We start from the raw sequence: 15,063 nt of genomic DNA, 5'->3' as shown, positions 1-15,063 counted from the left end.
TGGATGAAACACAGCTGCTGGCAAGTATCTATTGCTTCTGTTTGGGAGATACAAAGAGAGAGGAGGGACTTTAAGGCAATAATGATGCTTTGAGGTAAGGAAAATCCAACATGCAGCTGTTGGGGAGTGTACCCAAGCTGTCAGTTTTGGAGGTTGGAGCCCCCCAAACCAACACTCCAGAAGTATGGCTTTGGTGACTGAGAGAAAATCAATTCCCACCTGGAGCAGGGGAGGCAGGAAGGGAAGCCCTGGACTGTGGCTCTCATCTGCTAGTGCTCTGATTTTGCCTAAAAATTTTTGCGGTTTCTCCAGGGCTCAAGTTGCTCTCTCATGACTGGGGGCACCACACACCTTGGGTTTGTTCCTGAAGGGCCTGCCTTGCTTTTGCAATGCTGATCATCACCTGTCTGAGCAGCTTTGCTCAGGGTTTTGTTTTGCTCAGGAAGCAAGCATGCAAAAGCTCCTGTTGAGTATTCAGACCCCACCTCTAGCTCAGGGTTTCCTGCACAACCCTCTCCCTGCGAGATGTCTTTCGTGCCTTCTCCTCTGGCTTGCTCATTTTACCGGAGGAGTAAAGCTGCCGTCAGTCCCCTGTGCTCTGGGGTAAGATCTGTTGACGTATCCCGAGGCTAGAGTTACTTTCTGTTTACAAGTAGTTCCCAGGGCACAGATTACAAGTGCTATGATAAAAATGTTGAGTTGGATATCTTTATTTTTATTCTGTGATCAGGTCTTTCATCACTTGCCTCTCCCTAACCAGGGAGCTCTGAAAGTTGGGTGGATTTCAGGATTTCCATCTACCCCAAAAGCTGTGCAGATTTAGTCACCACTGGCCCAGCCTCGAAAGGCTTAAAGCTCTCCAACTCCTTTTGACTGTGGGGGTAGTTGTGCAGGCTCACTGTCTTGCTGGAGGTTGTTGGTGGACCAGAACGTCCTCCAGATCCTCTTTTTCCTTGGGATGAACCTATATATACACCATCTTCACTGACCCCTTGCTTGGGATGCCTGGGGTGCAAAGACCCCTGCACCTATTCCTGCCAGGTGCATCCCATCAAGATGGGAACTCATGGAGGTAGGTCTCCTTTCCATTTCTAGCATCTTGTGGGAAGGCACAAGGGGATCCTAGAAGTCTGTTCTGCTGGATCCCTTTTGCCATTTTTTTTTCTCCTAGTTTCCTTTCCGAAGACTATCCAAAGACATGAATATTTTGCGATGGACTGTGAAGGACTTTAGAAAGCTGTAAAATGCACATCAGCCACTCCATAAACGCCAGAGATGCTGCGCAGAAGCACAGCTACTCGAGTTTAGCCAGCTCTGTATATCAAGTGATCCCTGCAGATTTATTAGATGTTTCAAAATGGATTTGAAATAACTGGATTTAGTGTTTCTGGCGATTCCTTGAACCATCTTGTTTTTCAGCCAACTTGCATAAATGTGCCAGTCATGGGCTGCGGTGTATCAGCCAACTTAGCAAATGGTTTTATTTATAGCTGAAAGAGTGTAGCCAAGGAGTATAAATCCTGAAAAAAGTATAAACTGTATTGTGGAATTAATAAACTTCAAATTCATGGAATTTCTAATGTTCCACTGATGGCTAAAAAATCTGTTTAATGGCCGCTGAGTGATATTTGGCTGCAAAGCAGAAACCCCAAAGTTGTCTTAACTCAACAGTGATATTTTTTAGTGTTTATGTGCTGGCACTGAAAGCCTTTGCTGAATGATGGAAAGCTGACCTTCTCTGCCGCGTTTCTGCAGCGACCAGATAAGATTTCACATCACAGCTTCGCTTTTTCTGTTGATGATCTGTGGCTGTAGCCCAAGACGCGCTGTTAGATGTCGGGCTGTTTATCTGGAGGATCAGTTGCGTGTCTGGCTAACTTTGGGGGTGTGAAAGATGTTCAGTGCTGAAAGCAAGTGCAGGGGAAGGAGCTGATGATCAGAGTGTGGATCCTGGGCTTCCAGAGCACGACTAGCCAGCCAGAGAAGGTCCAACCACATCTTCAGAGATACCAATATGTGTTGGACCTTGAGAGGTAAGAAGATCTGGGCTGCTGAAGAGGCATTCTCCTCCTTCATCTCTCCTCTCCATTGAAACTGCTAATGATAGTGTATTTTTAAGCTGGTGACTGTTATGTTCTTTTTGCGGTGATTCATTAAAGTTTCAGTACCTTATTGCACATCCTTTCCTCCTAGGTCAGTGGCAGGGCAAGTGTGTTTCAGAGATCTCCTTGCTGCATGGATTATTTATGTGGGAATGTGTAGGATCTGTGCATGCATTTAACAGCTGCTGGTTGGCAAATCTGTGTGTAGGCACATTGTCCTGGACACTGTTGGTCAGGGAACGCTCACAGCAGCCTGAGCTTGGGATCCCCTTCCTGGGTGGGCAGGATGGAAGGAATGGGGACAGCAGAACCATTGGGGCTTCGTGGTCCCCAAGGCAGAGGGTTGCAGCATGATGTTTTGAACACGTGAGTGCTGTTTTGTCACTGCAGTGAGCTTGGGGTGCTTGTGGGGCCGTTCCTACACCCTGGATGACTGGCATTGATGTGATCCATGGCAGCCATGGTGTGTCCATGCCTGCTGTATCTGCAGGTGGTGGTCAAGTCTCTTGCCCGATCTTTGGGTCCCTCATGGTTGGGTGTCCCTGACCTCAGAGAAGACTTCCCCCAGTGTGTCAGGGTCATTACTCTTGGTCTCTCATCTGTTATTGTGCTTGGTCAGCCTGGACTAACCTGGCACTTCGTGCATGTGGCTGCTGCTTCCCATTTGAGAGATGGCTCTAAAAGCCTAGTTATGTTTTATTTATTTAATTTATTTTAGACCTGAGTTCAGCTAAGCAAGTTTGCAGTTTCTCTGGGTTCTGGTGATTGACGTTGTGTTTGAACACCACGTTCAAAGCCAATATTTCTTGCAGATGCTGAGATAAGTATCTGTAAATCTTTGCTTTTACCATTATCCTCAATTTTCTTGTGCAGTGCCTGCTGTCACTGTGTAAGGGTATTTATCCTGCACATAATCTGATTGGAAAATAAGGCTTTGAAACAGAAAGGAAAATACACATTTCAGGTGGTGTTAGAAATGTCAGTTGTGGGTGCTTAAACAGTCCTGATTGTCTCCAGGCTTTGGGGCATTAGGGTTTTCAGCCCCCTATTGTTACATCTAAAGCTGCTTATTGGAGTCCCGAATAGGTTAGAAAGACACCTTGTTCTTCAGACCCTCAGAAGTCTGCCTCTCCCCCACCACTGAGGATGGCCTTCTTACAGCCCAGCCAGCCAGGTTTTAACCCTTGGCTGAGGCAGCGTGGAGCCGAACAAAGAGCCGCTGCTTTCAGATGGAGCAGAATAAAAAGCTATTATTTCATAATAATTCTCTGCTCTTTCCTTCTGAGGATTTCCTAAGGACTTTACGAATATCAAGGCCTGGGCAGTCACCCCCATGACTGAGAGCTGGAGAAGTGGCTGTGTGTGGGCACCTGAAGGCCTGAACCTGAGGCGTAATCTCTGCACTGGGGTTGGATTCAAGCCTCAAGTCCCTTGTGTAGTTCATTGCCTGTAAGAAGTCAAGGTGTGGGAGGACAATGAGGATGTTTAGGGCCAGGAGAGCCTCCTGATTTGCATTACTTTGTACCTATTTCTTATCCTTGTTCCAACTCCTTGACCCTTGCCAGTCCTTATTGGGTCTTACATTGGGCCAGTGGAGGTGAGATCAAGGATGCTGGATTCTGACTTCTTCATGCCATCCCTCAAGCAGGGATGATGGAAAGATTTCACTGTTCACTTAGACACCACTGTGGGAGTGGTGGAAATCTGGGTGTTTCCTGGATTGGTTATACCTAACCTTCTGCCTCTGCTACCATCACAACATCAGGTGGGATTGAGGTGTCTTTGTATGGAGGCAGGCACTTGCAGCCTCATGTCCCAGTGGTGGGAGGAGAGATGGGGTATAGGATGTCTTCCCTGTAATACCCAGTCCTGTCATTGAGCAGATCAGACACCCCCTCAAATTAATGATGGGAGCTCCTCTTACCGGTGGCACTGAAAGTCTTTGCTCTTTAATCCATATTTTCCTGCCTTTTTGGTCCTCTAGGGCACAAACAGGAGTTGTTTTAGGTAGTGAGTTTTTCTTCCCCCACCTCTTCTTCGATTTCTCCTTAAAATTTGCACCTCCAGGAATGTTGTGGACTCTCAGCTCAGCGTCTGGCACTTTCTGCCCAGCCTGGGGCCGGCTGTGTCTGGCGTGGAGCAGCAGTGGGTGAGCAGTGGTGAGGACCTGCTGTTCCCGTGGTTGTGGGTACCACTGTGGAGGGAGCACATGGCACTGCCCTCTTTGTCCTCACATCATCCCTCAAAAACCTCCCTCTGGCCGGCATCACAGACGGGTGGATAGATCAGATGCCATTTTCTTTTTCAAACAGTGACAATAAGTCTCTTTCCTTTGCGGGGACAATTAGTTTCTTTCCTTTGCGAGAGGTTTGGTTGGAATGGGCTGACCCCTCTTCATGGAAGGAGGGCCCTTGTCCTTGTGTCCCTGGGAGAAGCCACAGCATGGACCGTTTATGGTTTTTCCTTTTAACACAGTGACAGTGGCTTTGTTTTCTACATTTAGTTTGCATCTAAGACCAGGACATGGCTCATGCTGTGTCCCTGATCCAGTGTTTAAAGCTTTGCTGTGATATAAGTTTGGCCTGGGCCCTGCAGGGTTTAGCTTAATTTTTAAAGCTCTCAATGTGAATAATTCCTTGCTGAATGCAGATCGCAAGAGGGGATATTGATTTAAAGCTTTAAAGCTGGTGGTTATGGATTAAAAAAAAAAAAAAAGAAGAAGGAGATTTACTGTAGTCAGAGCTGGTCGTCTAAATGTTAGTCCCTTACAGACAGGCTTTTGCTGAGCTAGATGTGGGAATGGCAAGGAAGCCTGGTGAAATTTAGCTTTAAATTGTTGGCTGCTGAGAACCAGCCCTGGGATACGCTCAATAGCAGTTTCCTGTGCCAGGGGAGCATTTGCTGTGACTCCTTGGCCTGGGCTCTGTGCGGGTACAGACGAGCTGTGGGGTTGCAGATAACCCAGACCCTTCTCAGGGTGGGGGGTCAGGAGGAGGATGTGCTGGGTCAGGGTGATGTTGCTGTACAGCTGCACACAGGGGTGTCACTGGGGTGGCAGGTGGGGAGCAGTCAGCAGATTGGGGGTGCAGGGGCTTGAAAAGAAAATTGTGGGAAAGGAAGCTTTTGGTAGAGAAAATGGAAATGAAGAAAATGAAGAGAATTAAAGGCAGGCTGTACGTCCAGTTAGCAGACAGGGCTCTGAGGTCACTAATGCTGGTTATTTGGATTTCAAAGAGGATCCTATTAGCTTTTGTGGCGAAGAACCATTAATCAGTGGGGCAGGAGGCAGGAGCTCAGGCTGGCCAGAGAAATCAGTTTTCAGTGTCCTTGATGTCCTGCCGGGCTGGGGCTGCAGAGCATCCTGCACAAGGATGGGTTTGTCTCGGACGAGGTGCTTCCAGCCAGGATGGGGAACGCTAAGCCCCTCTGCCTGGAATCAGTGCTGGGATACACGGATGTCATGTCCATGCAGACCCCACTGCAAAATCTCACCTCGATGCTGCTGTCCCAGGAGTATTGCTGAGCTGCTCATAATGAGTACAAAAACTTGAGTTACCTTTGGCAAGCACCCAGTAAGTAGCGTGTTGCTATTCCACAAGCGCTAAGTGGAATTTGGGGAAAAAACAGCGTGTCCAGGTGTGACTGTGATCCCTTGGAAATACAATCTCTGGCCTGCTTTTTTGTTCCAGTCAGGAGTTTTCAAGTGTGCCAAGGAGCCATTTCCAAAGGAGCTTTGAGCACAGGACCTGAAGTCACATTGAAAGTCTGTGAGTCGGACTGGTACAGCAGCCTTGCTCTCCAAGCCTGGTGCTTTAAAAACCTCTGAAAGAAGCCTCTGACTGTTTTGAAGAGTCATTTGCTGTAGAAGGATGACATAAATAATGCAGAAGGAGACCTGTGAGTTCTCAGAGATGGGGTCAAAGAAGGGTTGTTTAGATAAAATTAAGATGTGGACATGGTAGTTGAATCTGAAACAAAATTGGTTTGGCAGTTTTTCCCCAAGAAAAGTGACCGAAACCCCCTTGCTTGCAATATTTAAATTTATGCAAAAACTTGTTTAGCTGGGGTTTGATCTAACACTTCATTGTTATTTAAATCCTTCAAATGCCATCAGGAAGAAGGTATTTACCAACAATTGCTAGATCCAAATTCCAGAGACCCCTGTAATTTCTTCTTCTACATTTTAAACCCCCCAGTCTTACCCACAGAGTCTTTTAGGGGCTGATGCGCAGAGTTTTTAAAAAAGGTCAATAAAAATAGTCTTGTGTACAAATAATGGCCATTGCCTGAGAAAATTGACTAAGATCAGTAAGATCAAGTTTCTGGCTGGACTGAGTATACTTAAAATCCCTAATAGTCTGGCTTTTTGTCTGCAGGATGAATTTATACAAAAAAGGAGAACCCAAGCCTACTATTTCAACATGCCTGGAATTCATGAGTAGAGCTGGGTTTCAGAGACTCCCCTGCCTTGTTTTGGCTAAGTGCTTAAAATGGAAAGCTGGAGATTAGCATGGTGGGCCTGGGGTCATCTTGTTGCAGAATATACAGTCTCAGACACACAGGATCCTTTTCTTCAGACGTCCCTTCTGGTGGTGGCGTTTGAGCCTTTGCTTTGCTCCCTGGCTGAGAGCAGCGTTAGTCATAGGACTGGAATTTGTGACTTAACCAAAGAGGCGTTTTAGTGCTTTTCCTGTCATCGATCAGCGGGCTGGAAGCCACTGTCTCAGTAGCATGTCCACATTGACCTCTGTGTTGGTGCTTGTGTTGGTTCCCGTCCTCCTGTGTGCCTCCCAACCCAGGAATGCCTTCCAGCATGCCTGCCTTTCTCCTTTAGAAAGGGATACTCTGAACTTGGACCCCTCAGAGACAGAAAAGAGGCTTTTTGTGCGTGCTGCAAAGGGCTCTTGTGTCTGCAGCAGGACATGGCAAAGAGACCTTCCTTCTGAATCCGTGCCTCTAAAACAAAAAAAAATAAATCCCTTGCATCAGAACTTGCTATTTATATTTCTAGCTCTGAGACTCCTCAGCTGCATTATTAATGAAGCGTTTACCAATTAAGATAGATGAGTCTGCTCTTGAGGGTGTTTGTTAAGGTAAGGTGCCTTATTAGCATATCTGATAGATACAGTGCCAGGTGCTGATTAAAACCTTGTTGACTCCCCAGGGGCAGAAGTCTTGAGGAAATAAGGTGGAGAAAGTTGTCCTGTTTCCTGTCTTTGGCCGTACTGGGAGCAGGAAGAGGAGCTCATCATCCCTCCCCCAAAGGCAGATCCCAGAGCTTGTGAGCAGCTTGAAATGGGCATGGGGAGGAAATTAATCAGCCCAGATCAGAAATTCCAATAGCTGGAGTGATGCAAGTGTGATTAATGCCTCCTGAATGCAAGAGGTGGCAAGATGCTGGTTTTGCTGCTCTTGCAAGGCTAGCAGCCTGTCAGGCGAGGAATTCGTTTCAGACATTGACCCTACGGGTTTCGGAGGTCTGGAATTGATGCTTCCCTATGTTACAGTGTTTCAGCAGCTCACTAAATTAGGTTTGCAGGCAAAATGATGCTGTGAGGTACAGTCAGCCCACATATGAAACCAATTTCCCTTTGAAACAGCACTAAAGAGGGCGACCAGAAGAGAAACGAGATCATCTTTAGGTCTCTCGTGACCCTGCAAGAGTTGAGAAGTGTGTATTCGCTTTCCATATTTATTATAATATGGCAAAGGAACTGTATTGTAGGCTTTAATGATCCGCATGTGAAGAGCGTCTTAAAATAGACTTCAGATCTCCTTGGAACATACGTATGCGTTCATAATTTTGCGGCTATAAAAATATATATTTACTGAATACACGTACTTTGTTTCTCCATCTGCTAAATATAGCCGCGTACGAAAGTTATATAGAAAATGTGATTTTCCCCCTAAATTATCCCGCTGTCAGTCTGCTTCAGTTTCAGCGCCGGCAGAGGCGAGGCGCGAGCGGAGATGGGGGGTGTTGTGCTGCCAAGCAGATGTCTGGAAGCAGTTTGCCCGGGGATTACTGGAGGTGGGGTTGGTGGTACCAGCTATTATGAAGCTTTGCCCAACAGTTCGTGAGATAAGACCCCGTTTTCACTTGTTTCACTTGTAATTTTGTCAGGGTTTTAACCGTCCGTGCTTTCAGTTTCCAGTGCTGGATGTTGGGACTGTCGAATCGTTTGATTTTTAGGGGAGGAAAAAGAAGGGCGTGTAAAACGGCCCTGCCGTTTCAAGCTTAGAGAAAAGTGTCGGGCTTGCCCTGCTGAAAAAGTCCAAGTAGCTTTTCTTGGAGCTCGCTGAGGCTCAGTGCGAGGGGAAGGGGGAGGAGGTGCCCATTTTCCGAGACGTCTTTGCCATCCCTCTGCTTGCCATCCCTCTGCGTGGTCAAACCCATGAAAAGTTGGAATTTGCATGCGCTCAGCAGAGGCTTCTTTGATTCCAGCAGCTGGTAATTACCCAAGTGCCTTCATAATGGAAAAAGCTCCTTCCCACATGGCTCCCCGGGGAGGCAGGGCTGGATGCCGGCCCTCCCCAGCCAGGGACTCCCGGCGTGCTAGCCCGGGGCAAGCGGCACCAGAGGGACTTGTCCTCTAATAGCTGCCTTGGGGAGCAGACATGGAGTGGGGAGGTTGTCCCTGATTACAGCAGGGCAGGAAGGTGGGCCTGGGCCTGGCAGGGGACACTGGAATACAGAGGTGCTCTAGGCAAAGGCAGAAAATGGGACAGTGACTGGAGGGGAGAGACTTTCCAGGGTCAGGGAGAAGCATGGGATGGTGTTGTGCAAGAGGGACACGCCAGGTCAGTTTGTCTCCCTCTGATATTTCCTAATTGTGCAGCTGGAGTCACGGCCCTTCACCGGCTGCTGTGTCTGCAGCGCGCGGTCCTTGCAGAGGGCTGCAGGGATGCTTGCACCACGTTTGGGAGATCAGCAGATGGTTTCTCTAAAGAGAGCCTGACATATGACTGTTGCTAAAATCAGTTTTTTACAAAAACCACAAGTTCTCTAAAAAAAGGATCGTTCCTCTCACAAACTCCAGCTCAAATAGTCTTTAAAATAAATACACTTCTGTGGCGTCTGCAGTTGGGCCTGGCTGGAGAGCCTGGAGTCTGCCTCCTGAGAAGTGTCATGACTCTAGAGTTTGTTTTGGTTCATTTTTGGAGTGTTTTACTGAGAAGGAAGGAGCCAGGCAGTCATCAGAACAGTCCCTGGGTAGGATCTGGAATGGGGGACTCCACCATTCCTGTTTCCACTCCTCCAAGGTTGGAGGAGGAATTTGGAGAACCCTGAGAAACCAGTCATCAGCAACGTGTCTCCGGACAAGAGGCTGTTGAAGAAGATACTGTCTCTTTGTGCTTAATGCCTGTCTGCTCTTTCAGGACCCTTTCACTGATGGGATGTGAGTGTTCCTGGTTGGTTTGTGCAGCAGAGGGAGCAGGTTAGTGGAGCTCTTGGACCTCTTGCTTCCTGACTTGCTGGTGTGCTACAGTGGCAGCATGGCAAGACATGCTGCTGTCTGCAGCAATGTGGGAGGACACCGTTGCACATGTGCTGAAGCTCCAGAAATGACCACAATCCTCTGGCAGACAAAGAGAGGTTTGAGCTTTGCACCCCTAAAAGCCAAGGATCGACCTGCTTCTTGTATTTGAACCAGTGCATGTCCAACTGACAGGGTGGAAATTCGTAGCCCTGGGGAGTGCAAAGGTAGCAATGTATTAACTTTAAATGGTGTTAGTGGGTTTTTCTTTCAGAACCAGAGTCTTCTCTCAAAGGAGCATCACAGTAAAGGGTGGCCTGCCTGCTACTGTGGCCTGTCTTTCCCTGCCACGTGTGCGCTGTGGTGGGGTTGGATGCTTGTGGGAGTGGGTGGGTCCTGTGTCTGAGACAAGTTTATTTCCTCAAGGATGTGATTTACTGAGAGACAACAGGAAGAATAGTTTGTAGGGGAAAACCTGCATGAAATGGAACCACATCGTGGTCTTCCAGCTCTGCCTGTGGGGAGCTGGGTGGGTGGTGCGCTTGCCGGTGTTTTCAGGGATTCCTTGTAAGTTTTTGAGGAACATTTGCTCAAAATTCACGATCAGTTTCTTTCTTCTGTCGTACAAAAATGCTACCAATGAAAAATAGACGAGCTCTCTGGGTCATTTCCAGATGCCCTTAGTAAGACAGAAGTGTTTATTTTTTATGGGCCAATTTTTGTAGTCTACCAGAACGTCTTGTGCTGTCTAATGCTGCATGGAGCAATAGCTCTGCAGAGTGTGTTTAATAAGAGCAATGTGCTCTCAGGGATATTCAAATCGGAGTTAGTTTCCTCGCATGTACGCACTCGATAGCGTGTGTTATGAAACATCTGGGTCCAAAACTGCACTAAAGAAATCGAATGGCCAAGTCAACCTGAAAGCTGCACCAGGGCTCTGCCTGGAGAACCACCATGTGCAGCCCTCTTCTTTGCTGCAGGGCCCTGGAGCAGATGGCCTGGCTTTTTTTTTTTTTATTCCTTTTCCTCCTCCTCCTCCTCAGGATTTGCAAGTCAGGAGTAAAACTCAGCTTTGAATTTTCCATCAGCGTGAGGAACCGCAAGTCCAAAAAGGGGCTCTCTGGCTGCGGTTCTGTGGCTGTGTGGGAGGTGAAGAGCCCTTGGTTCTCCCATCTCTGCATCCGCCCTTCTCCTGCTGTGGTTCTTGGCTTTTCCTCCCAGGTCTGGGCAGCCTGTTGCCGGTGGTGCTGGAGCAGCGGGTGGCTGGTGTAGGAGGATGTTGGTGGCGGCAGCTCTACCATGGCATCCCTTCTGTCTTGTGTACCTCCAACCCCAGATTCCTGCATCTGGGAGGTGTGCAGTGTGATGCTGTTGACTCTGCCTTGCTTTGGGACTTCTTGGACCTTCCACCTGGACTGTGACCAGAGTGTTGTGCCTCCAGGGGGAGTGATGGTAGATGTCTTGGGGAGAACGTAGGTGCAATGGAAGCTTACATGGATGTTTCTCCAGAGCCCTTTCTGTGAGCTCTCTTGGCACTGGACACGATCCTGGCAGGGCTTTTCCATCAGCTCCACGAGGAATGGGGTTGTTTCTCCTCAGAAGGGCCCTTATCTGGTTTTCCTGGGTTCTCTGTGCTTTTACTACAGGAATGGAGAGGGATGGGACAGGCAGTGGCTGGAGGGCTGTGCTGCTCTGTTGGGTTTGTCAGTTGTGGCACCAGAGGCTGGGACACGGTCATTTGGGTGAATTTGCTTCTTTTGTTTGACCTTAAAACCTATCTTTCTGTTTGAGATGAGTGTTTAGGAGAATGATCTTCTAGATTTAACCTTTCTGATAGGAAATCTGTTCAACAGTGACTTTCATCAATGACTGTAGTTCTTCAGAAATGTCCCTGGCATCTCCATATCCCTGTCTGGTGTGACTTATTAGAAGACTTTGCTGCAGAGATGGAGGAGCTCTGTTAGCAGCTCCATCTTACTGAAGGAGCTGTGAGAAAAAGCAGCCATCAGGGAGCTGTGGTGCTCTCTCTGCCTTTGCTTCTTCAAGGAAAGCAGGACCAAGCTCTTGGCTTTAAGGGTTTCTGAAGTTACTGTCTGCAGACTGGGAGAACATCTCCCCCTTGACTTGGAAAGGCAGTGGGTTGTGTTTTAGATGAAGCCTGTTCAGTGTGGCTGGCATTGCACCATGTATGACGGGGAAACCAGCTATCTCCCATTTTAAATAAGGATGGGAGGTGTAGTAGGAATCGGCCCTGGAGCAGGCTGCTTGTTCCTGGCGTGGGCAGCGTGCCTGTGAAGTGTGTCAGCGTGGGTGAGGGAGCCAGGAGGGACTGAGAGGTTCGTGTCCAATGCTCACAGAAGGTCCTTGCTTTGGTGCTGCACCAGTAATTTAATGACATCTGACTTACTGCTGTAAGCTGGTTGTGGATTCTGTAAAGTCATGCTAAGCCCTTCCCAATGTGGCTTTTTGAAGGGACCAAGTCCCAAGGATCTGGGACCCTTCTCCCCTTCATGTTCACTCTGTGTGCACTCAAACTCTGTGCGTGTGGGATGGGCTGTGTCTGCAAAGAGCTGGGCTCAAGCCTGAGCTACTCCAGTCAGTGCTGGTATCTTGGGGACCCCTGAGGGTTGTCTCATGTTCTCATACATGCTGTGTGACCATTCTTGGGGGTGCTGAGAGGGGCAAACTGAAAACAATGGGCTGACCAGAAAAAAACATTTCCCCAGCAATGCAACACCTGGTTTCCTCCACCCCACGGCTGATGTGCTAGAAACCAAGAGCCTTTCTCTGTGCTTACAGAGCCCATCTGCACTCTGACCTGTCAGCAGGAGGAGGAGATAAATCAGGGTCCTGCTGGGAGAAGCAGGGGAATTTGCTGCTGAAACAGGTCCCCATACCAGCACAGTACAATTTCAGTCTAAATTTTATACAGGTGGCAGTGATGGACCATACACAGCCCCACTCATCCGTACAGCTGGGTGTGCAGTGTGGGAGATGGGTCTTCTCTTGGCCATGCAGCTGACAGGGAGGAGTCCTGCTGACCTCTTGAACAATGTAGGTCTTGGTGTGGTGGCTGTGCTTGGGAGAGGTCACTTTTTGTACAGCTCAGGTGCTGTGTGCTGAAGCTAAACTTATCCGTGTGGACAAAAATCATGTGGGTCACGGTGAGTCCGTGCTTTCCTTGCAGTATAGGTAAAGGGCCTTCAGTCAAGGGCTTTCTTCAGGATCTGGGTGGTTGAATAACACTTTAAGGAGAAAATACTTGTGCTGAGACCTGGTGGTGGATCCCTTGTTCTGAACAAGCCTCACAATTGTCTTTATCTTTTGTATGTCTGTCTGCAGAGCGAGAGCAATAATTAATGCACAATGGCTCTCCTGGGTTCTGGCAAAGCCAATACTGATTTTCCAAAGTCAGCTCCAGAAGTACTGAAAGTGCAGTTTTAGGCAGGGCTGTGGGTCAAATGTTTCTCCATTTGGCTCCTGCTGCTTTGATTATCAAACATCACTTGAAGCTTTTCAGTCAGCATGAAAGTGAGAGAGAGCATCAGTCTAAACCAAGGAAGTCATGGACATCAGATGATTACATATGCCAAAAAATTACCTTAGCTTGACCTTGGAAGAGGGGAATGGTCAGCTTCAGATTTATATATTTTTAATGCAGCTTTTCATTTTTAACTTCTTTCAAACAGGCTTTTTTCCTTTATAGATCTTTTCTTCTGCAGCATTTTGTAAGTGCACCAGTCATTTCCTAAGGAGCCAAACTTCAGCCTGCTCCTTAAAATACCTCTGTGAGGCCCAGAAGGGACATTATCCCAGCTTTGCAATCAGGGAAACCAAAGCCCAAAGAGGGCAAGAGCTTCATTTCAAAGGTGGCCAGGCAGTTGTGATCCTTGTTCTAAGTAATGGAAGCCGAGGATGTTTTCAATGGCATTGAGTCTGTGGCCTCTGCAAGCCAGGTGGAAGACCACAGGCTTTTGGAGAGCTGGAGCTCCTGTCTCATCCAAGTTCTGCTTACCAGGAGAACAGTCATCTTGGAGAAGCAATGGCAGGGTTTAGTGGAAGGATCTGTGTCTGGGACTGATGTGCACTGGGTGGGTTGGTGCCACACAAAGCTGAGCAAAGCGGAGAAGGATGCTCAGAGGTTGCCAGCCAGTGGGGCCAGGGAGAGTTGGGGTGTTTTAGGAAGGGATGCAGGTGGTTTGACAGGACTGAGACCACACAGTGGCTGATGGTTTCACGTGTGTCTCTGGAGCAGGGAGGAATGATGAGATACATACCACTCGCATGCCTGTGCTCTGGCTTGATGTGGTCTCGCTGAGCGAATCAAAGCTTTTGCTTTGAAGGCAGAGGAGGGGGAAGGGACTGCCTTTGTTCTGCTCTTTGGAGAGTGCTGGAAATCCTTCAGACCAGAAGACTACACCCTTCATTACCCTCTGGGTTTTATGCCCCATATTGGAAGTATGGCTCTGTCATGTGAAGTATTTGATTATTTATACAGTTAATGTTTAACAGAGTTGGAGTATTAGAATTAAACAGGGGACGAGCTCCCAACTTTGCATGGTTAAGGGCTAATAAAACTTCTCTGATCCAGTGTTTTCCTTTCACCAGAGGGGATTTTTTTCATTAGCTTTGGAGTGTTAAAAAGAGATCTCCTGTGTTTGAGGCAGATTGATCTGTTGGCTCCAGACAAAGAGAATGTGCAAAGGTGTCAACTTAACAATCCAGCCAGCACAGATGCAGGAAGCCAAAAATTTCAAGGTGAGTTTAATTGGTATCTTCAGTGGCAGTAGTTGGGTTCAGCAGCATCTGCCTTGGAGACTGGGTGATGTCCACAGCCCACCCCAGGCATGGAGGAGCTGGGTGAACAATGGACTGGAAGGTGGAGGATAACAAGAGGCTGGACTCCCTGATGTTGACTTTGTCACTTGTGCCAGCCTCCACCACGCTGTTTCGGCTGTCGACTGGCTGCAGGGCAGCCTGGAGATGTCAACTGGTGACCCTTCAGTCATCACATCTTCCAGGGGCGTTGAACTGGGATAGTGTTTCCCAAGTGTTTGGTGTGAGGATTGCAAAGGTGTGCCCAGGGCAGCCCCATGGCTGGTGTGGTCCAGAAAACGGTAGGAAAAGGGGACAACAGTTGGGATTAGCTGAGCTCAACAGAGTCTGCAATGGGATTGATATTGCAGTGGGTTTGGTTTTCATTTCTTTTTAGTTTAGTTTACTCAGACTTAAAGATCTGGTGGTGTCTCACCCCAACACATTTCATACCCGTTGCCCAAATCCAGCAATATCTCTTGATGGCACAGAGTTCTCAAAGCTGTGTTTTTTACAGTAACGTGGTTGGAGATGGTGAGGATGCTAATGTGGGGTTTCACACCTTCATTAAGGGGAAGGCTGAGGAGTAAGGGCTTCGTGGCATCCTAGACATCCCGTATGGTGGAGTGATTGTGACTGCCCCAGAGGTGCCCTTAGTGCTGTTGCTC

The 15,063-nt window shown here is 48.1% G+C and overlaps 1 protein-coding gene across 2 annotated transcripts in view; it reads left to right on the top strand.

Moving 5' to 3' along the window:
* ZSWIM5 (zinc finger SWIM-type containing 5) overlaps positions 1-15,063 on the top strand; it is a 99,649-nt gene that overhangs the window by 39,474 nt on the left and 45,112 nt on the right. Inside the window, exon 1 of one of the 2 annotated variants that reach the window (XM_051807503.1) lies at positions 1,049-2,033. The exons of the other annotated variant lie outside the window; for it this stretch is intronic. Within the exon in view, the coding sequence (XP_051663463.1) occupies positions 2,015-2,033 (19 nt within the window). The 5' untranslated portion in view covers positions 1,049-2,014. Of the gene's footprint in view, positions 1-1,048; positions 2,034-15,063 lie in introns of those variants that run through there. 2 annotated transcript variants of the gene reach the window in all.

Source organism: Manacus candei, unplaced genomic scaffold, assembly GCF_025592945.1.
Source record: "Manacus candei isolate 608988 ecotype Guabito, Panama unplaced genomic scaffold, ASM2559294v1 h1tg000005l, whole genome shotgun sequence".
NCBI lineage: Eukaryota > Metazoa > Chordata > Aves > Passeriformes > Pipridae > Manacus > Manacus candei.
The sequence above is the reverse complement of the archived record's forward strand: the minus strand, read 5'-3'. Positions and strand labels throughout refer to the sequence as shown.